This window comes from Alosa sapidissima, chromosome 6, assembly GCF_018492685.1.
Source record: "Alosa sapidissima isolate fAloSap1 chromosome 6, fAloSap1.pri, whole genome shotgun sequence".
Classification (NCBI taxonomy): domain Eukaryota; kingdom Metazoa; phylum Chordata; class Actinopteri; order Clupeiformes; family Clupeidae; genus Alosa; species Alosa sapidissima.
The window spans coordinates 31,536,915-31,561,383 of NC_055962.1; the positions used below are offsets into that span (position 1 = coordinate 31,536,915).

General features: G+C 45.4%; 1 protein-coding gene across 4 annotated transcripts; it reads right to left on the minus strand.

The window, feature by feature from the left end:
* Window positions 1–500: 500 nt before the first annotated feature.
* magl (MAX dimerization protein MGA-like) lies at window positions 501–22,841 on the minus strand. 4 transcript variants are annotated; one of them, XM_042094661.1, is made up of 23 exons: window positions 22,633–22,841; window positions 20,369–21,365; window positions 18,747–19,263; window positions 18,133–18,292; window positions 17,873–17,980; window positions 16,933–17,031; window positions 16,375–16,488; window positions 15,509–16,098; window positions 14,418–14,715; window positions 13,616–13,803; window positions 12,742–12,894; window positions 12,401–12,473; window positions 11,044–11,420; window positions 9,846–10,080; window positions 8,905–9,165; window positions 7,696–8,558; window positions 7,348–7,593; window positions 6,190–6,301; window positions 4,391–4,660; window positions 3,925–3,984; window positions 3,322–3,408; window positions 2,875–2,937; window positions 501–2,158 (listed from the first exon to the last, which is right to left on the minus strand). In XM_042094661.1, exons 2-23 carry the CDS (start codon window positions 21,088–21,090, stop codon window positions 1,281–1,283), a joined length of 6,474 nt encoding a protein of 2,157 aa, XP_041950595.1. In that variant the 5' UTR covers window positions 21,091–21,365; window positions 22,633–22,841; the 3' UTR covers window positions 501–1,280. The 4 variants fall into 4 exon arrangements, with proteins under 4 accessions (XP_041950595.1, XP_041950594.1, XP_041950592.1 ...); XM_042094660.1 differs by having other exon boundaries at window positions 3,322–3,405; window positions 7,348–8,558; window positions 22,633–22,839; XM_042094658.1 differs by having other exon boundaries at window positions 7,348–8,558; window positions 22,633–22,838.
* Between the last annotated feature and the right edge of the window lie 1,628 nt (window positions 22,842–24,469).

Consider the following 24,469-nt stretch of genomic DNA (forward strand, 5'->3'; position numbering starts at 1 on the left):
TTGTGAAAATGTGGGTGAAATGCCATTTTTAAGGATGGTGGCATCTAACTTTGACGCTAACAAGCTAAAGCTAACCAAGCTAAAGCTAACCCTCCCAATTCTGACCCCCTTATACCCATGTCAATTACTCCTTTGTCACTTTTGGGAAATAGGCTAGTTGGTTCTGCCCACCTCAATGAGCCATGCTACGCTAGGTTAATGTGGGTACTTCAGACGGAGTTACTGCACTCACAGAGACCAGATGCGTACATATCATCTTATCTAACTCTGGGGGAGACGGTGAATAAGCTCATTTCCCATCCTTAAAGTATGTTTCAGTGAGGCACACTTTCAAGCCAATTTAGCCATCACCATACTATAAGAGGCAGATCTGGGGGCGAGGACTGTAAGGCAAATGCTCTCACAAACAGGTTGAATCAAACGTGATCACATCAGGATATGCGGCATGTTATTTTGACTGAAGCGTGTGACTCCTCTACATTCACTCTCTCACCACTGACCACTTTTCAGGGTTAGTTTATTGAACAAATCACAGTGGCGTTCTCACAACTACAGAAGGCATGATCAACTCTATGGTTTACAATACAATCTACAACCCAATATTTTACGTGTCTAAAGAAGAAACCTGCATCATCACAATTTATTGTTCAGGCACTTAAATATGCACTCTTGTAGGTAGAGACCGGAATGTTTAAAGCAAAAAGGAAGTCCCCAATATGGGGTAGAGTTAACGTTCGTGCTCACCAATGATTCATGCATTAGCAACACATTAATTTAATGCTTTATGAAAACACTCGAGAAATAGGGTCTGCTCTATTTTTTGCTGTAGTATTCTTCCTTGTGATTCAGTAGGAAACAAAACACATCAACTCAAAGACATTGGTTTAGTAATTCAGTAGAAAACAAAAAACACATCAATGCAACAGACATTTGTTTAGAGTTGTTTTCAGTGTGAAACATTCCTGAGTGGTTATGGATTCCTGCAGTTGTACAGTGCTGTGTTGTCTCATAATTTAGCTTATAGAAATCAGAGGGCTCGAGGTCATCTGCTATGTAAATAAAGGGAAATGTAACACTCATGCGAGCTTCCTGTTGTCTGTGTGATGGATGGATGGAAAATTCATTTCAAAAGCCCCCCCCGACAGTCAAAGCCTTGTCAAAGCATTATTCTCCAGTAGTGAAATTCTTCTCTTCGCTCGTGTATGTCTCATGTCTTTCTTTGCTGCTTAGTGTGTGGGCTCCTCAGTATCCCTTCCATGTGTGTGTGTGTGTGTGTTTTCTCATCGCCGTCCCCTCCTCTTTCCTCTTCGTGTGTGTGTACGTGTGGTCACCGGCAAGTGGCTCCGTAGATGACGAGCCTGTAGCCTGGGAGAGTGTTTGGAAGAAGACTGGGTTTTGGGTGGTGGTGCAGCAGACTGGGTTTTGGGTGGTGGTGCAGCAGACTGGGTTTTGGGTGGTGGTGCAGCAGATTGGGTTTTGGGTGGTGGTGGTGCAGGCTGGGCTTTGGGTGTGGGGTCGTCAGCCTTGGGATGCTTGCGTGGCCTGCCTCGTTCAGCCTTGGGATGCTTGCGTGGCCTGCCTCGTTTGCGTTTTGGGACACCGTTCTCCACGAGGGGTGTTGGTGTTGGAGCTGGCTGCTTTGCATGCACATTCGCCATATTGGCCTCAGCTGCAGACACGCTCTCGTCCACACACTGATGTTCTGCCGTCTCCGTGGCGATGGCAACATCTGAACATGGCTGCTCTTCCGGTTTCTCAATGTTGCAGCCCGGAACCTCCCCTCCCCCTGGAGTAGGGACCTCTTTGGGCCGACTCTCGTTCTTGTGTTCCGAGCTTGAGGCATCTACCGGCCCACTAGGGGAGATGTTCCCAGCATCCTCTGCCAGTGACTCGGAGTGGTCATCAGAGCTGTCCACAGCCCGGCAATTTCCTTTCAGATCTCTGCCATTGCAGACGGATGGTCCCTCTGTTGTCCCAGGATTGAGTGAAAAAGGACTGAAGGTGACTTTCCCAGCATGCACAGAGGATGTCTCCGTGGCGTCGGCAGTGCTCGGGGTGTCCGTCAACGCTGCCGGGTCTTTGGCCTCTGCATCAGCTTTCTCATCAGGTTTGCCAACGTTTTTCAAGACTGGGACGAGGAGCAGTTTCACAGGTGCGCCTGAGGATAAACAAAATAATAAAAAAGGGGGGTTAAACACATATCTTCTGTTTTTCAACCACTGGTCCGCAGCCCACTTGTGGTCCGTGAGGACATTGCTGGTGGTCCCTGACCATGGATTCAGTAATGTAGTTGCAATGAAGAAATCAGTATTTCAGTATGGTTCGGAATTCAGTGGTGGTCCTGGGGTTACGCAATTAGTCAGAATGGTGGTCCCTGGTTCACAATCAGTTGAAAACTGAATGGGAAAGGGGGTTAACCCTTAACCGGTGTGACGGGAATGTTGGGAAATTAACATTCTAAAGAATATCTGGGTTCATTGAATTCAACATAGAATTTTAGAACCTTCAATTGGTTGCGGAACTTAGAATGTTCAAAAACCTACACCTTTATCTTCTAACGAAACGACGGCAAAGACACACTAGAAGAGAAGTAAGATCCAGTCACCACATGAGTTGGAGCCACTCCAAAATGTAATGAATTTGTTCCCGTCCAATGCTGCCCCTTTCTATCAGGTTCCATGAAAACTGAACTTGTGATTTTTGTACGATCTTGCACACAGATGGACAAACAAACAGACAGACTGACAAATGGTGTCACACCTACAATATCATTTTCTTGGTGAAGTGAAAAAGCAAAGCAAAAAAATCTAGTCATTATCTAAGCAGCGTGGTGACACTACCAATTAACAGAGGAATGCTAAGAAAAGACATTACCTAAATGGCTGTATTGAGGGGGCAGGGATTTCACCTTGAGTAGCGATAGCACCTTGTTTATATCTGTAAAAATAAAGCATTAAAGTGGTATTATATACTGCAGTGTATAGTTTTTAGGTTCATTTTTGTGGGTGGAGCTGCTTTTGTAAAGCTAAGGGTCACACACACATTTAAAAACCTGTAGTAGTTATATACTTTTCTATATCATGCTTACACACACACACACACACACACACACACACACACACACACACACACACACACACTTAAAAACCTGCAGTAGTTATATAAGGGATAATGTATGGAATGCCGGTCATTATTGGGAAAATAAGTTCTGACAGAACGAACCAGACCCTGATGGGCAAGCAGAGGGGTCTTGCTTTGCCCTGAAGGGACTTATTTTACCGATAATGACCAGCGTTCCATAAAGGGGCTAGTTCATCTCACCTAATCCCGATGATGGAATATTCTGCTGTCCTTGTGCACCACTGTTGCTAGGTGATGACAGCTGGCTAGAACTGCTAACTTGCGCTGCTAAAAAAACAACCAGAAGTAAATTAAATGGAATAAAATCCACCATCGCCACATACACTAGGGTTAGCAAAACTTGCTTATCAGGTAGTGGAATTAAATGACATATTAACCACGATTAAGTAGTTAAAGGAACCGTATGTAGGATTTTGGCCAAAACTGGTACTACAATCACTTTCAAAATACTGTAGAGCGGTGTACACCGCAGATGTGGTAACTAGAGCAGAGCTGGCAACCCAGATGCCGAAACACTACTGACTTTGTGATTACTAGATAGGTGGAGGGTGGCGGATCAGGCTAAAACACAAATATGTAAACATCAACAGGAGTTGAGGGCTGCAACTTTACTTTTTTAAATGACGATATCCTGGCCGGACTACTGTTGTCAGTGATATAAGTATTTGAAATTAGCATGATTTCCTAATGTCTACTGACAAATCAGGGCCATTTTATGATTAATTGAATTACATTTCTTACATACGGTTCCTTTAACAGTGTTAAAAGTGTAAGGTTGCCTACCGTTGCTTCCCGGCGTCAGCAGAGCAGCTCGGAGCTCAGGAGAGTCTCTGGCCTTCACGTCTGGAAAACAGCAAAGCAAACTTTAACACACACTCCTGGTGACCATCCAGGCAACTAGATTTGGTTGGCTTTGGCAACCGAAACCTCATGCCTGGTTGCCAAGCTGTGATGAGCCATGTGAACAGCATTTGAATTTGCTCTGCAGCTCGGTGTGGCAATTCCCCAATACACAGTGATTTACAAAATACGATGGCTGCGCTGATAGCATAAGTATTACAGGAAAAATATGTTTTCTGGACTTTGTTTAATTTCACTGCAGGTTACGCCCCTTGGAAATGGTGTGAGCTAGGCTAACAGTCCTACCAACACCTCAAAACCTAATATTTTTTACTGCTTTTGACAGACCCTGAAACCAGCTCGGCAGGCCCACCCCAACCCCCTATGAGGGGTCCCCCTAAAAACCTGCCTGAGCGCCAGCTGGGTTTGAGGGTCCCCACGGCGGGCTCCACTCCAGTAGCTTCCTCTTCCTGGTCCTCGAGCAGCTGCTTCCTCTTGCGCTTCCTCTTGTGGCGTTTCCAGATGGCGAAGCGCTCGGTGAGCCAGTCGCACTCCTTGGCCGTGAGCTGCGTCTGGCTGGGCTTGTTGCGCTCGTTCTGCCTCTGGCGGTACTGCTCCAGCAGACGCTGCCGCTTGCTCGTCTCCTGCAGCTTCTTCCTGATCTGCTCCTCCGACTTCCCTGAGGAGGACAAGGCCATTCATTCTCTATGGCGAGTCTTAACAGTACACATGTAGTACTTTTTGTGTCCACTGGTGGTTGTTTCGAGTTTGCCATTGAAAACGGAATGAAATGTAGGCCTACCTGCCAACAATGTAGCAGCCTACCTGATGTGACAGATTGTATTGCTACAAATTACGCATTTCTGTCCTCTGATGGCTACTGTATTTAGAAGGGTATTTTGTGACCATAGCATAAAACTCTAATAGTTTGAGAACTTTAAATTATTTTTAGGATATTGCTTGTTCACAACTTTTTTTTTTCAGATTAGATTCAACTTTATTGTCATTCAGCAGAGTACAGGTACAGAGCCAATGAAATGCAGTTGACATCCAACCAGAAGTGAAACAGAAGCATTAAATACCAAAGTGCAGGTTGCGTACAGTATTCTGTGCAGTTATGTAAACGAGAGATTAATTATGTACAATAATATATATAGTAAAAGGGGGTCACTTGCGCTTCAGCCTGGTTGGTGCTCACGGAACAGGACACAGAAGTCAAAAGAGGAGAACCAAGTTCTAACTAATCAAGGAGTAGGACCGGAGCACACAACGCTTCTTCAGAGTGAGTTTATATAATTTATATATAATTTCTATTTATACTCTCTGTACATAGCCCTCTATACTCCTTTTCTGTCACAGACATGAAAACCTGTATTGACCTAACTATACACTGTTGTACTGTACATAATTAATAGGTATATTGCACATGTTTATGGGCAGATTATGGAATATGCAAAAATATATATATTGTGTAGTTTTGGGTGTTAGCAGTGCAAGGGCATTGATTAAACAGTGAGCTATTTCCATGTTGAACTGCATTTTAAATTGATATGGCATGATGGCAATATAAAATAAACACAGCTAACAATGGTATTAGATTGCAATAGCCTATGATTAAACGTAATGGATTCATTTTCAACTAAGGTAGACTGCTGTTGTTCACAGCACTAAGCTATTTACGGTTACTGACATACTCTGAGTCTCTGGCCCTCTCTTAGAGCCAGGCATAGTGAGCTGGCCCTCTGAAGAAAAAGTTTGAGGACCGCTGCTCTATATATCTTTTTACAAAAGAGCCTCCGTTTTTGAAACCCCATTTGATGAACACCCTAAACTTTGACAGAATCTAATCTAACCCTGGGAGAATTTTCTCTTTTTAATAGTTTACCAGCTACACATGTATTATTTAATTTGATTAGAGCTGGCTGAGCACATAGGCAGGCTTTCAATGCTGTAGGTCAAGCTACTGCTGGTTTGTCAGGGTCAATCTGCTTCAGCTAGTTCCCCGCTGAAGCGTTTTGTTCGCTTCATTTGCTGCAACAACAGCTTCCACTAAAATCAATGGAATTGGCTACACCAGACATGACCGCAGCGAGAACATTAAAACAAATTAGACCAGTCCTCCAAAACTATTTGTACGCTCCGCAAATGGAATACTTCAGTTACATGCCTGGTGCAGTCTGCCTGTTAGTCACTCACACAGATCCTTACCGGACAGGTCTGAGATGGTCTTGATATAGACGGACTGCGTGTCACGCAGGGCTGCCTTCCTCCTCTCCAAGCTCCTCTCTCTGGTCTTCAATGCGCCAATGATGAGCCGTGCCTGAGAGAGACACAGGAAACAACAGTCAAATACACATGCTGCCTGTTGCCCTAGGGTGACACTTAACACTAGAGCTGCCTACAATTTCAAAACTACTAGAACTACCAAGGTGGTCCGTTGGAATTTAAAGAGAATTTTACGAGAAAATCCTCGTAAAAGACGGATAGACAGCTAATCTGAACACTTTTGCACCAACCAGCAGAATATTCCACATTGCCAGCCTTCGACGGGCCTAGCAAAAAAGCTACTTAAGCTATATCGCGGCGGTCATCTCAGTCTGTAACCTCATACGCTGCGCATCCCACGTTATTAGGCTACCGGCACGCCGACTATGAAAGTGAAAGTAATTGGGCTGCAATCGCACAGTCCAGGCTAAGAAGTAGGCTAAACAACTTTTACAAATAACGAATCCTTATTAGCCTACCTCTCTGCTGCTGTCTGGGGCTTTTGCTAAATGCAAATCATGAAATTACAAGCCTTACAGTGAAAGACTATATCTTCTAATATAACGATAACGAAAGAAATTGTTTATTTTAACACAGTGGAGAAGGACACATTTGGAGCTGTGTTTGTAACACGTCATCCTTAATAAAAATATATATAAAAATATAAAATATCCCATATAAAATAAAATATCCCATATAAAATATCCATATAAGACGTGCTTTTCCTTTTAGTCACCAATTCCTCTTCACCCAAGTGTAGCTTACCTCGCTTGACTCACTATCTTCAGCCATCACGACTTAGCTCCCACCTCAACACCTAAAACACCACGCACCTTAACTGGTAGGGGATCGACGGGCTTCTAGGCCAGCATGACGGCATCGGTTTGGTAAAATATGTTGACATTCAGAATGTGAATACACCATAGACTGTATGGAATGCGCACGGCACAGAAAATGTATTGAAATTTATCGAAAATTAAGTCATCTTTGCGGTATGTCCATCGCAAGCGTTGATATCGTGATAACGATAGATTTTAGATATATATTGCAGCCCTATTGAGAAGGTGTCGGATGTCCGGCGTGGGACGGATGGCAGCCTACCTGGTCCAGGATGTCCTGCTGGGTGACCTTGAGGTTGCTGATGCGCAGCACCTCTTTGAGCCTCTTGAAGCCGTTCTCCTGGACCACGCGGCGCTGCCGTTCTTTAATGATGTGGTTTAGGGGCTCTGGTGTGGAGAGGACCTTTGTGCCCCGCTCTGAGGACTGCTGGATTTCAGGACCTCTGTGCATTGTCCCGGTGGCCTTGGGAGGAACTGCAGCTACATTAGCCTTAGGTGTTCCAGAATCCTGTTGGGATGTTCTATGTGATATGTTACTAACTTGAGGTGTTTCAGAAGCCTGTCTGGAGGTTCTAAATGATGCGTTACTAGCCTGAGGTGTTCCAGATTCCTGTTGGGATGTTCTATGTGATATGTTACTAACTTGAGGTGTTTCAGAAGCCTGTCTGGAGGTTCTAATTGATGTGTTACTAGCCTGAGGTGTTTCAGAAGCCTGTCTGGAGGTTCTAATTGATGTGTTACTAGCCTGAGGTGTTTCAGAAGCCTGTCTGGAGGTTCTAATTGATGTGTTACTAGCCTGAGGTGTTTCAGAAGCCTGTCTGGAGGATCTAATTGATGTGTTACTAGCCTGAGGTGTTCCAGAACCCTGTTTGATTGTTCTAGGTGATATGTAGCTAGGCTTCGGTGTTCCCAAGACCATTGGTGGAATCACCACAGGGGCAACGATCTTCTTCCTCTCTTTCACCAACGTTCCGGTGATTTGAGTATCCAGCTTAGACATTCCAGCGATTTTAGAACCCTTTCTGGACAACGTTCCGTATGATTTGTCAATAACCTGAGGGAATGCTGCTGCAGCGGTCTTAGAACCCCCCACAGACATCTTCACCTCCCCGTCAGAAGCCTTTGGCAGCTGAATCAGCGTGAACCCCCCTGGCAGTGCAAGAGAGGAGCTCGTGTTCTGAGAAGGGTTCTGGTCCTCCCCGAGCGCCTGCGAGTCCAGCGCCTGCGGTTTGGACTGCTCCGAGGGAGGGCAGATCCTGAAGGAGAAGGCTCCGACTCCAGGCAGGGTTCTGACGGCTGCGGAACCCTGAGAGATGCACATGGTGCTCTTCCCTGACAGCGAGAAGCGCTTGGCTACGACAGCCGAGGCGTCTGGAGTGACAGGAGGAGTGTCTGGGTCTGTGCTTCCGTCCTGAGAGGAAGAGGAGTTTTCTGGCCAAGGACCACTGGGTGTAAGAAAGACACTCTGAGTGCCTGTTCAAAAGACACAAGCACAAGTAGCCGGACATTAACATCCGACACCACGTCCAATGGTGTGACAAGCCAGCAATATCAGATCAATAACATGAATTTTAATCTAAAACTAGTTCATTTTCAATTTATTCCATGACATTTTAAAGGCCCCTACGCTAATCTAGTGCAGAACCACTAGATCAGCTTTAGAATCAGCCTCTCACTTCAATTCAACTCAGTTACAACTCATTTGCAATTCTGTTACATTTTGGTTAATTCAATTAATTTCAATTCAATTCCCAAATGTGTAATTCAGTTGAATTCGAGGCCAGGCTTGTGGTTGTGTGATGAATCCAACTGAACTGACCTGGAGCAGAACCTAGGGTGGGTTTGGGCCTGATGGCCTGGAGCGGCTTCAGGGGCACCAGCTGCACCAGCTGGCCGTTGGGCTGACGGTAGAGGGCACCCTTCTGGGTGCTGCCCACTGGCTTCAGCATGACCTTCTGGGCGTGGGTCACCAAACCAGCAGGGTCAAGGGTCGATTGGGCAGGAGGCGTGACTCCATCGGGAGAACCAATGGGGATGTAGAGAAGCTGAGAGGCACAAGGTTCTTTTGGAGGAGCATCAGCTGAAACAAAACATGAACAAAATCACACACTGAGATCTATACATTGTATATGAAGATCAACATCAATGTTAATCTAAACACTGCAGTTTTCTATCATTTACCGTACATTGTAACAGCTAATGTCTTCATATGTGAGTATAATGGCTTCTAGAGATCTGGTTCTTGAGTTGGTTACGTTCAGAATTCTGTGAACTAGCCCGCATTTCCATCAGTCTTGAACGGAACCAAGAATACCTCATCAGCAGAGGGTCTTGCGTACATAACTGAACTGTAGAATGGCACGCCTACTTCAGTTCACACACACTCAACTACAATAACTGCCAGCTCCAAACCAACTTTTCGATTTATTTTTGGTCAAGAAACTTTTTTGGTCAAGAAACTGTTTAACATCTGGAGCGCGAGTTCTCCGTTGGTGGGATATGTCTATCTGAGGAAAAATGCTTCTTAGCAGGCATCTTGACAGCTATTCTGGGCTGCATGATCAGGCATCTGAATAAATTGGGATGGACCCAAATAACAACTCCATATAGAATGTTAGAACAGACAAAGCCTAAATAATGCAAAGCTGGAATCATTGCTTAGATTGCTGAAACAACATACACAGCCAGCCATTTATGTTTCCATCAGTAGTTTCTCTCAGTGGTCCTACAATGACAAATGTTACACTGAGACCCACTCACCCAGTGGTTCAGGTGCCCTCTCTCCCACGGAGGTCTCTTGGGTTTGGGAGGACGCAGCCGAGGAGCTTAGAGCCTCGGAGGTCTTTCTGACTGCTGCCCTGAGCCTCTCTTCAGCCTCCGTCTGAGGTAAGGTCACCATCCGGCCCGTGACGAACGCTGCAAGCCGATTGGCTGGATGCAGTGCTCCCATTCGACCCAGCATGAGTCTGGCTTTTGCATAGTGTTTCCCGTTCACCTGAAAAACACAAAACATCAGCTTCAAGAACACACCATGATCTGCCTGCTACACATCAGAGCTGAACAACAATAGACTTGACTTGGTTAAGCCTTTTTCTATGTGCTGAGCTGCTATAACCTGCTTCATGTAATTTAAAATAAGAGACCATTACTTATTGTCCACTCAAACTCACCCAGAGCCGAGATTCTGCCCTCCACGGGCTGGTAATATTAAAATGCATGTACATCTACCCAGCCATCAGGCTGTCTATTTATCTAAATTTGCTCGCACAACAGTACAGATACATATTCGCATTAGCGCGTTTGGTCCTGAGGAACATCACCCGCTGTCCTGAGGTGCGTTCAATTTGGCAAACAGTGGCGAACGTTCATTACGAACAGGTTTTCTCTGAACAGTCAAATTTGAATGACTTGGTATTAACATTCCATTGTCATGGTAACACTTTGTCCAGGTCACGTCGAGCTCCACTGTATGCTCGTGGAGAACTACCTCCTCAGACTGTTTGCAAATGTTCGCCAAAAACTCAAAGCGCATAGAAACTTGTTAGCAAACATTCGCCTATGTTTGCGAATTTGATGTTGATCTGGTGTTGCTACGCTTGGCAGGTGTTTTGCTTGGCAGGTGTTTTGCTCGCTTGGCGCACGCTTGGCGCACGCTTGGCACCCTGGTGTTTTGCTAGGGGTGCACGCTTGGCACCTCTGATGTTGCTAGGAGTGCCCATCTCGGCACTTTGCTCCACCAGTTCCTCGGCCAACTGCCCCAAAGGAACATTCACAAACATTTACAAACAGTTTTCTGTTTGCCTTGATTACTTGGCGAACCTTTGTGATTTATTTTCTTACTGAATGGAATATTCATTCACACAAAATCATTCAAATAAAATAGTTTCAAGGAAACAAAGTTGTTGCCAAATAATCTTTTTGTTCAAATAATCAGAATGAATCAGCATTCAGCAATTACCTCAACCAGCCTGTTGGGGGAGCCACTGGGCCTGAGCTTGAAGGCCTTGAGGTAGCCAGGCTTTGGGGGCTGTGGCGGCTGGAGCTTCGGTTTCTTCTGCGACTTCTTCTCCGCGGAGTCGTCACTGTCATTATCGATGTGTGAGATGCTGAGCTTGTAGGTGATGGTGGAGTGGTTCAGACCCTTCTGCCGGTCGATGGATAGCAAACGCACGCGGTAGAACCCCAGCCGGAACGACGGCGTCAGTAGGTTTAGTTTCAGGCGCCTGTTGAGCGCGCTCAGGACAAGGTTGCGGTGCGGTTCCCAGTTGCACTCGGAGACGATCTCCAGAAGCTTGGTGGGCTGGGCCTCCGTCTCCAGCACTTGCTTCTGGGCCACTGCAACAGATAAAGCAAACACATTCACACATAAAGCACAAAGTCTACCTCGTTTTGAGACTCACACAATGTAGGAATTCGTTTAATTATCAATGGACTAGGTACCCATTTAGTGATTATTATTAGTGTCACTTAGTGTATATTATTCAGGGGGTACCCACTATATTACTCATTATAAGTCAGTGTGGCATCAAAAGTTTAAAGCATTTTTTAAGGTAAAATAACCACATTGTGTTCCTTTAAATTGGATTTAATACTGTTAACTAAAAACATATTACTGTGTTTTGTTTTTACTGTAGTCTAACTATAAATGCCCAATTTGTCCAAATGTCTATGTAAATGACATTGTTTGGCTGTCTACATAAAGGCCAAATGAGAAAGTTGATTCACTACTCCACACAGATTACTTTACATACATCCATGTTGGTGGAATGAGTTGCCCAGTGCTCTCCGTTCCTGTGGTAGTTTTGGGTCGTTGGTGTCTAAAGACATTCCTCTTCAACATGTACTTAGTTGTTTAAGCACTTATGTGTTATGGTTTGTATAATATTGTTTTATTTTCATTAGGCTATTAATTAATTTGACATTATTGTTTATTATTGATATTCTCCTTAATGTAGTCTTAGCATGTCATTGTTTTTATATTATTGATTGAATGGACATAATTGTTTTATTATTGCCTTTCCCCTCATTTTCATTGCTTATTTTTATTAGGCTATTGATTGAATTGATATTATTGTTTATTATAACTATTCTCCTTATTATATTTGACCAACATTCTAATCTGTTCCCTGTTCAATTTTAAATATTATTATGTTGTGTTGTATTTATGTGTCGCTTTGGACAAAGGCATCTGCTAAATCCATAGCCATAACCATAACATTACTTCTAGGATGTCCTAATTAAAAAAGATCCTACACAATGTGACCAATGCTGGTCTGTGACAACTCAACAAAATCACTGGTGTTATGATGTCTCACCTTGCGCAGACTTCTGGGAGGGTGCAGCGTCTAACTTGCCTACAGAAGTCTCAGGAGACGGATGAGCTTTCTCCTAGGAGAAGAAGACAATCAATTTGTCACTAACATATATGTTAATCACAATGACACACACTCAAACAGTGTCTCACTTCTGCCCTGTTGTAAACACTGAATGTGGATTGTGTACCTGGGGCCTTGACATGTTGTTGAGAAACACACACACACACACACACACACCTGAAGACATTGAGTGTCTCACTATGCATGCTGGATGTGGCATGCTGTCGATGGAGCGCACACACACACACTTAAGCACATTTGAGGACTGGTGGTCACCTCACCTTTGCTCTGTCGGTCACGGCGAAAGGTAGGATGTGCATCTGGGGCGGCGGCATGCTATTGATGGGCCGCACGCGCGCACACGTCATCATGCTGTCAAAGTACATGTACACCGGACTGTCCTTCTCCACCTCATCCACCCTACGACCACCACCCTACAAGAGCACACCCCGCAGCAACACATCACAGTAGGCAGGGACTAATACAATATGTGACCAGTATACACAATGAGAGTTCAATTTAAATGTTGACCAAAGCTAACCACATGATGACAGTGAAGTAGGTGGGGGGCTAGCATACAGTAGATGGGAGCTAGCAGAGAGAGGGCTTCAAATATTAGGCCACAGGTGAAAGCACTATAGAGTTAAGTAATGATAAATATGTGCATTACTCTACTCTAAATCAACACAATTGACTGTGATTGATTATGAAAAACACTGATTAACATAAAATTACTACTATGTAATTTGAACTAATTAAACTAATTAAAATTCTGGAAGTCAGATATGATCAACTAAGCACTCACAAGGAGTTTAAAGACGCTCTAAGCGATGTTGGGTAACATCACTTCTGTTGACATTCAAACAAAACAGAGAGCTAGCGCACTACTCCCTCCCCCTCCCTCCTGTGCAATTGAAACTTTCCTAAACACGCATCTCCTCGGTTATTGGCTGGAACATTTTATGTTTTTATGGGGGGTTTTTTTTACAGTGTATTCAGGGCACAGGCAGCTAGCGGATGGTGAGGCGATGTTTGCTGTATGTGACAAAATGTGTTTTAGCTTAGTAACATCACTTAGAGCGCCTTAAAAGTACAGAAGAAGGTAACTCTTACATTCCGACAAGTTAATATTCTAGAAACATCCATGCTTCTTACCCTGGGCTGGGATCTGCTGGCTGGTTTGGAGAGCGCTGCTGAGAGGACAGAGGTCCTGTCTGTGTCGACACGCTGCCTCTCCGGTCTGTACAGGGGCTCAGGGTCCATCTCACTGGCTCTGCCCTCCCACAGCACACGCACACGCTGGCCTGGGGATGGCCTGGGGCTCTTATCAGCGTCAGAGATGGCTGGAAGAGGGAGGGAGGGATGGTGAGAATTTGAATTTCCCTTGAATTTCCCCTTGGGGATCAATAAAGTATCTATCTATCTATCTATCTATCTATCTAGAGTTAAGGAGGAGAGTAGAGAGGGTATCTGGTTTGGGGATGATGATATATAAGTTTAAGTTTACTGCTAAATTTGTTGATAAGTGTTGTAACATATAAACACACCTAATGGGCATATTTTACAGGTTAAAGCTTGATTTTTGTTGGAGGGGGTCTTTAAAAAAAAGACAGTGAAACTGGTTTTCATGTTGGATTGGGTAAGGAGAAAACTATGTTCATTGTATTTTAATGAACATGAGGCTGGAACTTAAAATACAGTTCTACACATTTTTCACACTTCAACACGTCTGCAGACTTACGGTAAGCCAGTAACTTCATCATATCTGCAGACTTACGGTAAGCCAGTAACTTCATCATATCTGCAGACTTACGGTAAGCCAGTAACGTCATCATATCTGCAGACTTACGGTAAGCCAGTAACGTCATCATATCTGCAGACTTACGGTAAGCCAGTAACTTCAACACGTCTGCAGACTTACGGTAAGCCAGTAACTTCATCATATCTGCAGACTTACGGTAAGCCAGTAACTTTGGGTCCTCGTCGGCGGTCTTCTCTACGTGCTGTCTCCTCCACCCCTGGGCGCCGGTCTTGGCGTTGTTTTTGGTGTTGCTGTCGGGATGAGGCCTCACGAGCAGCACCCGGTGCCTGAAGCACGCACACTCGAACATGCACTGGGGCCTGCGGCAGTGTGTGGGCCCGCGCGGCTCCCTGGTCAGGCTGAGACACACACACCCCAGCCTGCAGCGGTCCCTCTGGCACGGGCCCAGCACGTCCGCCGTCGTCCAGCTCACGCGGTCCGCCTTCACGGAGCCCTGAGAGGACACAGAGAGCAGGGTCACTCATTACAGTACATCAATGTAGGAACTCCCCTTTACATCACATGTCAATTGTGGGCAGCCGTGGCCTACTGGTTAGCACTTCGGACCTGTAACCGGAGGGTTGCCGGTTTGAACCCCGACCAGTAGGCTCGGCTGAAGTGCCGTTGAGCAAGGCACCTAAGCCCTTTTCATCACATGTCAATGTACCGTGTACCCATTTAGTACCACTTTGTCTGAAACAGATGAAAAGGGTCATGGTCCTACCCTACGACAACAACATTACGATACTAGGAATTCCAAGTGCAAAATGACCATTTCAGACTCTCCATTCTCCTCGTTGTAAGTCAATGTGCCATTAAAAAGAGTTTGACGTCATTTTAAGGTAAAAGAAGGACATTGTGTTGCAATAAGTTGTAAGACTATAAGGAAAAGCCTGTGTGTGTGCTTGCGAACTACACCAGACTAATGAGGCACATCTTTATGAGTCCTGTGGAGAACAACACAGCAGTAACTGAGGAATCTAAACAAATATGAAGAAAACTTATACTAGACAAGAATAAAGACACTTTGATGGTAGTCCTTTGAGGTGGAAGTTATACTTGTTCTGTAGTGACAGCCTCCCTACACCCTACAGTGTTTCTCACAGAATTGAATTCCATTTGTGGTGGTTGGTTTGCAGAATTACCTTGAATACAATAGTTTTTCACAAGTTGATATTGCGGTGGGCTGCCACAAATAAGTCAATGTATAGGAAACACTGCCCAATCACTCTCCCATAATGCCTCACCTGTGCCGTGAGGAGCACGCTCAGAGCGACGGTGGCCCTCTCTGTGGTGATGTAGGTGTCGGTGTGTCCACGGCAGAACGCATGCTTCTCCAAGGCCTGAAGGTGGCGCTGTGACACCGTGAAGCCCGTGTAGCGGCTGACGCCTAAACTGGCGTCCCGCTTCAGCGGTGCCTTGCCACCAGGGTGCGCTCTGGAGCCCCACGACTGTGACACGCCTGGAGACATGCCGCCCGGGATGGGACTGTGTTTGAGTGAGTGGACGGGCACTTGGTGAGAATTAGGGCCGGGTTTAGGACTTGGCTTGGCGTTACTGGTATCAGCTGGCCACGTGGGACTGCGCGTGGCCGCTGTTGGCCTGGCGCTGGCGCTGGCGATTGCGACGTGGCTCTTGAGCACGCTGTCTAAGGTGCGCACGTAGCTGCTGCCCCTGGAGGGCAAGCTGTAGGCCACGCCAGCGGCGGCTGCAGCAGCGGCCGGGTCGGAGAAGGAGGAGAAGGTCTCTGCCCGCTCACTGATGCTCTGGCCTTCACTCTCCAGGTACTCATCCAGCAGCTCACTGCTGAACGCAGACGGCACCTTCACCGCTCTCTCTGGAAACACACACACAGACACAGAGAAAGAGTAAAGAGCATGCTAAATACAGACAGCCCTGACATCTGAAACCCACACACACAGATCAAGGCATATAGATAACACTCTGCATATATAACACTCACACAGCTACTTTTTAAACAAACACATCACTGTGACAAACACCATTGCACTGCAAAGCTCCCATTGAAACACAACAGATCTCTGTCTCTGAAATCAACACAAACTGTTTTTCTTTTCAAGAATTGTTTGCTTGCAGCAATGGGCCGACTCACCTTGTGGTGGGCCAGAGGGGAGGTCTGAAGAGCTGCTATATTTGTCTCTCCAGCCTTTTATCTTAGTGAGGTCATTGGTCTTCCCTGTGCGCGAAACAAATGGAATGGTCCCTTCTGCATAGAATGGTTTCACAGAAAAACAAACAATCAACTTCCAGGTCCAGCAGACCAAATAAAACTCCCATAATAGATGACAACATTAAAACTATATATTGGTGTCTGTTGATGGGGAACTCAGCGGTGATACTGACTGAATACTGTCTAGCCTGAAAACAAATGATGATCTCCTCTTCAGTTTACCCCTGTGTCCAATTAAAACACTCGCCAGTGTTTTATTCCATTCCATACATTTATATTCACCCAAGTAGCCACCTGATGTCCTCTTTCCGTCTCGCCATACATTGCACTATACATTGACTATCCATATATACAGTCACACCACAAACAGCCTATCAATTCTTTTTGCAATATAAACTGAAAACCCATACTTTTGCCATATAAACTGACTATCCATACATTTGCAATACAAGCAGAAGGGTGACATCACCCTGTCCTTACCTGCACAGGATTGTGGGAAGGGCGGCAGGGGCAGGGCCACGCCCAGGTACTGCAAATCTATAGCCACTTCAGGATCCACCAGATTCAGCTTCAGGCCAACTGGAGGGAGAGAATTGAAGCACCACAAATGAACGCTTACAATCATGGCATGTGAGTGATGGTGTGCTGGATTATTACATAAAATGTTACAGCAACAATCTACAATCCTTCTGAAATATGACATTTGAACATTTAAATTGAGGATAGAGACCGAAACCTTATCATGAATAAAATCCTCGATAAGGAGCCAGAGCGTACGGCACTCCTCCACCCTCTCTGGGTGATTTACCAGTGGCCTCAGTATGCACTCTGTTTAAACTCAACAGCCAATTAAATCCCCCTGCTCCTGTGCCCCTGGAGCAATGTGTTCATTGCTGGAATCACTTGGTCTAAGCCACTTCCTGAGGTAGACCAGTACAAACACCTGAGATCTTTTCAGCTCACACTGCATAGACAGACAAAGGGCCACAAGGAGTAGTTTACTAAATCCTATGGGTCCAATAAAGTCATGGAGTACACCTTTAATCAGTCTAAAGGCACGAGGAGGTGCAGCACTATGTGTCCATAAAATCATGAATTACACCTTTAATCAGCCTGAATGCATGTGGAGGTACAACACTATGGGTCCATTATCAAGTGGACATTCCATTCAACGTGTAAGCAGAAAACAACACATTAGCACAGACAATATCAACAATGGGTGGCAGATATATGTGTGGGAGTGTGTGTGTGTGCAAGAAGTTTCTTGGAGAAGAATTCCAAGGATGGCCTTGGTGTTTTTTGCCCCCACCAGCACCATCCTGTGTGTGTGTGTGTGTGTGTGTGTGTGTGTGTGTGTGTGTGTGTGTGTGTGTGTGTGTGTAAGCGAACAGAAACTGATAGAAAACTGATGTTGACTTACCCTGTTGTAGAGCAGGATGGATGACCTGTCTGTGTTTGATAAACCCCAGATCCAACAGCAACACCTTCTGCAGCTGCACAATACTCTCCTGCTGGACCTCTGGACCTTCTACACACACACACACACACACAGAATAAGAGGAACGGAGAAAAAGAGTGAGCTGTCAACAGGGGAGGAAGATGTCGACAGGCGATGGAAGAAGAACAGGTCTGATACGCTTTGGTCAGGGGGCTGCAAATAGAGCCGGGGGTTGTTCCTACCTCCAGTAACTTCCTCAGGTTCTGTTGCCCTGGTTGCCACCTGGACCTGCAGGACAGGGGGGCACTTAGATGGAGGCGACGGAGGTGGCGGAGGCAACGGAGGCTGTGGGGGCAACGGAGGTGGCTGCCTCTTCAAAGGCACGTGGGTATCGTGAGAATCCTGCAGACAACACACACACACATACATGATCATGGATGAGTCTCAGAGAATCGTGTAGTACACCACTTACAACTTCAGAAAATTAAAAGGTAGCAAGCTACACAAAAGAGGAATCATGAATCATCAGAGGAAGTGTTGAGAATGCAGACAGACTAAACCACGGGTTCAGGATCAGCAACTGTATACAGGCGTCATCTACCATTTACCTACAATTACGCTTACATTAATTAATTTATCCTTTAACTTAACTTTTATCCTAAGCGACTTACAGCAACAAGAGCAAATGTTTGAGGCAAGTTGTGAAAAGAAATCACATGAATAGTTTTTTGTATTAATCAACAGAACAGAATGTATAAAAATCTACACATAGAAAGTCTAAATGCAAGGGAAACAAGTAACTTTGCACAGTACTGCATTTCTCATTAGCCTTGGAGACAGGGTCTCTGCTCATTACCTTGCTAGAGAACGAGACAAACAGCATGCCCTCTACGTCATCCACAGCTAGCTCACAAGCCAATGGTTCCGCTGGTTCTAAAGGTGCTTCTGTGACTGCGTTAGAACCCCTGGCATTCTTCCCGCTGCTGGTGCTCTTGCGCCTGTGGGGGGGCATCTTTGGTGTTTTCTGAGAGGTCAGTGAGGGCCTTTTCATCACCCGAGGCGTTGAGGTGAAGGTGCGTGCAGACACTTTGGAAGCAGTGGCTCGCGACTTGAACTTAGCAGGGACTTGCTTCTTTAGAGAGGGGGCGCTGGGTCGGGCTTTTAGAGGCCACTGAGTGGACTCGTCGTCACCGTCGCCATCGTGGCTCTCGTCGTCCGTGCAAAACATCTCCTCGGTGCAGTTCAGGCCTCCTGAGAGTCGCGAGGAGTCATTGCCTAATGACCGCTCTGAGAGGTGCATCCTCTTCTTGAACACCAGAGAGGCACCGAGTCCGTACTCGGCAGAGGAGGGGAGAGATGAGCGCTTTTTAGCCCTGGGGAAGTCAGAAGAGGAAGGCTTGTTTAACCAAACACAAAACACTACTTTCAGAGGCAGGTATCCCGGGTTCAGAAAGAAAGTCCTGCTGTGTATGGACCCTTTCAAGAGAGTTCCATTATCAGCATCATAGTTGGCCCCACAAGACTTCCTTTTTAACATTCCATATGTTATCTTAATGCAGAGGAAGTAGATTGGGGCCCAAATAGAACGTTCAAGCATTGTTTTTGTTTACCTTGTTGAAAGGGTCTATTCGATCTGCCTATGTGCTTAACATAGGCGATATCACTCATTTGCTAACCTAGCTGGCTAATAAGACTAATAATGACTAATAAGGATTAGCTGGTAAATGGTTAAATCAAATATGTCACAGGAATTCTTTACTTCCTGAATCTGGGAGGTCCGCTCTAACTACTTTGTCATCAGTGGATTTACACTCTTTGCAATATCAGTGAAATGGATTAAAGGAACATGCCACCTTGTGGGTTAGACCAATTAGCCTATAGCTAAAATGCATCAGCCAAATGTAATGTAATGTAATGTAATGTAATGTAAAAGGGGGCTGTAGGCTAACTGGACTAACCCACTTCTAGTGAATTATGCTAAGCTAGGGTAATGGTATCAGACTGGGTTATTGCAAACACAGAGACAAGAAGGGTATGTATCCTCCTATCTTACTCTGGGGTAGACGGTGAATAAGCTTCTTTCTCAAAAAGTTTGCAGTGAATTTACAGTGAATATCATGTTTGTATCAATTGCCTGCCGCTACGACAACAAGCCAACTTACTATCTAGCCACCACCCACTGCATGTCATGTAGGGATTTTGCTTTGCAGCAAGCGCACATATATGTTTGATATATTTTTCTCCTTTGAAAAAGGACAATATAACATCACATTGCTTAAATAACATCAGTTGCTTAAATAAAATGTTTTTGTTTTGCTTAGCCTCAGACGCAGGAGTTGTTGCTATGAGAGATGTGCTCATGCCCACAGAAAGTGTGACTGAAATGTGCCCTGCCCTCAATCCTGATAACAAATTCACTACAGAGCCAGCACCTGTCTGGTTTGTTGTGCTTGTGTGTTGCGTGGCGACCCCTCTTACCACTTGTTGCCTTTGGCGTGCTTGGAATCGGGGGAGAGAGAAGCACTGGACTCATGAGCGCCACCTGGTGGTAACTGCATGAGCTGGTCCGACTGCATCTCCTCATGGCGGAACTGGCTGGCGAACGGGTTGTGCTTGATCTTCAGCTTGATGAGCCTGGGGTTCTGGTAGCACGAGACAGCGTAGAACTCCGTCTGCGGGAACACGAACGTCTGCGTCTCTGGGCTGTCCAGGTCGACCGTGTTCCTCCCGTAGGGGTCAAAGGGCACCACGTGCAGCCGTGGGATGTACCGGTGGTTGGAGTGCAGCACAACAAGGCCGTCGTTGTTCTGGAGATTGCTGGTCAGCTTCACCGCACGGAACACTACCGGATCTTCCATCCAGACCGAGCCCGTGGTGGGTGACGATGGGTGCGTGTAGACACGGCCGCGCGCCTCATGCGTCTCACTCGGCCCGCATGGCACCCGGCCCTCGACTGTCCAGCGGTACCGCTGCTCGTCCAGTAACTGGAAGTCCATGACGAGGAAGTAGAGGCCGCGGGGGGCCAGACCTGTCAGCCTGTAGCGGCAGAAAGGAAACATGCGGCGCCCCTTCCTCGTCAAGAGCATCTCCGTCTCGATGCTGTGGAACTCCTGCCACACTGAGTCGTTGTCCAGCATGACACGGATTTCACTGTCCATGTCGTGTTCCGAGGGCCAGAGAGTGCCACTTCGGTTGGCCATCTTAGATTTAGTAGCAGATGCTAATCCTTAGTTATCACAGTGCTGTTTTTTTTTTTGTCAGTGGCGTAGCAACACCAGACAGAGGAGAGAAAAAGGATGAGAGGCGCACGTCCTACACCTCTTCCTCATCACCTGAGACAGTCATGTCTCTGAGTCTGTTGTCTGTGGCTGAAGCAGAGAGCTGAGTGGAGTGTTTTTAATGGTGCTTCAAAGCTGCACACAGCTTCAGCTCTGGACTACAGATCTGAGGTCCTGAGAGGTGTTGGTGACTCATTCTGTAAGAGGAGAGAAAAGATACAAACATAAAAAAGAGTAATTAATGAAAATCAGTTTACAGAAATGTCAGATAACAGCTTTGACCAAAGGCCTACATAACATTGAAACAATGTGTAGGCTAGATGTCTGCATTATACAGTTAAGCGCTACAAATAGCATTAATTAAGGCCAAGTGTAAATGCATACACGCTTAAATGCAAAGGCATAGTGTGGGAAATTACCTCTAACGTGGAATGCTTTTTCCCATTCATACACCACAATTAAATATCCAATACTATGGTGAATACATGTTTAAACAACTTAATTTCTTGGTCAAATTTGTGGGACCCTAACGCACTGGAACCATATCACCTATGGCATACACTAACTGAGGTTCATGTGCCATTTTCAATGGAGAGCAAATATCGATATAATAGTCATTGGGGGAAAAGCTTGCTATAAGCGTATAACAACATGTAAACATGGATTTCTCCTAATTTCCCTTTACCCTGAGGCTCATTTATGACTAATTTAGCGCCGAAATGACAGTTAAACCAATTTCGTTATTAGACGTTATTAGAAGTTGAATACTGACATAATAAAAGAATATGTTCGAAAAGCCACCAAAGCGTAGCTAAAATTCAAAACACAATTCAGTTCACTTCCTGTTCGACTGTCAAGCCTCTCCACTTCACGGCTACGCTAGGCCTAAAGTTGTGTTGACGAAGACTTGGTGAATGCAAGGTCACGGGCTCTTAAAAGCGAGTTGCAATCAGTCAATTTCAGCAGTGGTCACACAAGTAAGTTCTAAACGTATCTAATGTAAACCCAATTAGATTTCCCATCGAAACCCCAACACTGGCCGCGTAATTTCGTCGTGTAGCTCTTTGCCAGGCCCGCCCTGGAGCTAGCCAGGTGTGGTCTAACTTTTTAGTCCAGAATATCACCGCGCTTCGCCTTCAGTGCCCCTATTTCTCTCTACATGTTGTTGTGGGTACAAACCAAATCGAACTGTTGCCTATAGTTCTCTCGCTGAAAGGTCTCTTGACTTCTGTTCTTCGACGAACACCTCCAACTCAGCAATGGAGGCCGCCACTCGCAGATCGTGCTTAGGCTGCAAAGGCCAGTCAGAGCGCATGCACATCAACCTCAATGGCGCGTGTTTCCTCCTGCAGTGCCGCGATTGGAGCGTGAGTCCATCCCGTGGTGGTCACCACCACCGAGCTCCACTCGCCCACACTCCAAAGTCCGTCAAAAACTCATGCATACAAACCGTGTGTTGCTTACCCATAAACATGTCTTGTGGATTAAGTTGTCGGAAGTTCAAATCCTTGTTATTTTCTGTCGTTTACAATCTCACGGGCTTTTCGCCGTGCTTCTCACTAGCAGTAGTACTAGGCACACTTCCACCACTCTTTCTCGCTCACACTCACACAGATCACACACACATCCGTGCTCACAAGGAGTGACGTAAGAAGCACCATGGCGGCTTTTCGAACAATACGCAGGCTCCCTCCAGAGGTGACTCGTAGGCTACCACTTCATTAGTGACCACTAAGCGCTGCCTAGGTCTTTCGAAGAGAAGCGTTAAAGGCTTCAACAATACAACACATTTTGTTGGTGAATGGCATCCCATATTATGACCATGTCTTAAGTAGACGACACTACAATGTAGGCTACGTTTGCGTTCAGAAATCGTCAAGTGGCCAAAAGTCGTCGGTGAGGATGAAATAGCCTAGAGAAGCTACACACACACACACACACACAGCGAACTTGTGTCTTCCATTGGACAGAACAGGACAGAAAGTGTGAGTGTGGCATATTAAAATGTGTTATCACTATACGACAGTAAAAACAAAACACGTGTCCTCGTTTTTGACTAATCTACGCAAACAGGCAGGCTGTAGGCTATTTTAACCCCATTAGAGATTATACCACTTAGCCTATAGGCTACGTTAATACATTTGAGTAGTAGCTACCAAACTCTTATTAGGCCTATAAACTACTAAGAAAGAACCAATTACATGGGAGCGGATCCGAATGACTGCGTATCGCTAAAGTTGCGCATATGAAAATGGTCAGAATGTGTTGTCTGTGGTTACAGATTGGCCCATTGGACGGTCTGGGTAAACTGATTTGAACTGCAAGTCTGGTTTGTACTACAGGTCTGCAAACAGGGCTCTGGAAAGTCTAGAAAAGTAGGCTTGCGGAATTAGGAATGATTGTTTTCCAGATCTGGCAAAATGAGGAAAGTTGGGTGGGTGAAACGAAGTCTAGAAATTGGTCTTAACGGGAAAGTAGTTAGTTTGGTGGAAAATATCTGGAATTAGTATTGGGATAACACCCTATGAATAGTCTGAATGCAATGTACTTAATTACAGAAATGGAGGCCTCCCATTTCTGAAATGGTTATGCATTTTTCCAAAGCAGTTATAACAGCTAACAACAACACTAATCACTGCATTAACATTAAGAGAATCAGTTATTAGAAAAACAACCAAATAAATCCCAGTAATATTCCATAGTAGCCTAACAATAATAACCATACAGTAAAGTTTACAGTAAGGCTCAATTACATCTGTTATTAGACAGATGGTGGTTAGAAAGGAAAGGTGAAGTTTAACACAACATTAACAATTATGGCTCTCCCTTGTTGAAAAAAAGGGTGAATAGGCCTACCAAGGCTACTTTTAACAGACAGCACTTCATAGATCATTCACCATTGAGGGCCCATGTAGGCTACAACATGCGCTGTGCACAAAGAATCCTGACTGAACTCTTAATACTAAGGGAGGGCAGAGACAGCAGATCTCATCAGAGGGCTGATGTGGTTGAGAAAGGGAATAAAGTGGAATCACAGCGCTTATGTAGGGTGGTGCCGATCCAGTGGTTATCCTATTGGCAAGAATTACACATAAACTTGGCAGACGTGCACACACGTAACTCAGTCAACTTGACTGGGCTATGTTATGTGGATTGATCGTTTTTTCTTGTGGTGGTGATGGTATTGTTGTTTTTTCCAGTGGTGGTGGTGGTTACATTGGTGATTTTTTGCGGTTGTGGTATTGGTGAGAGCTTGTCCCCTTTGTCACCATTTGTTATCTTCTTGGTCTCACTCCAAGGG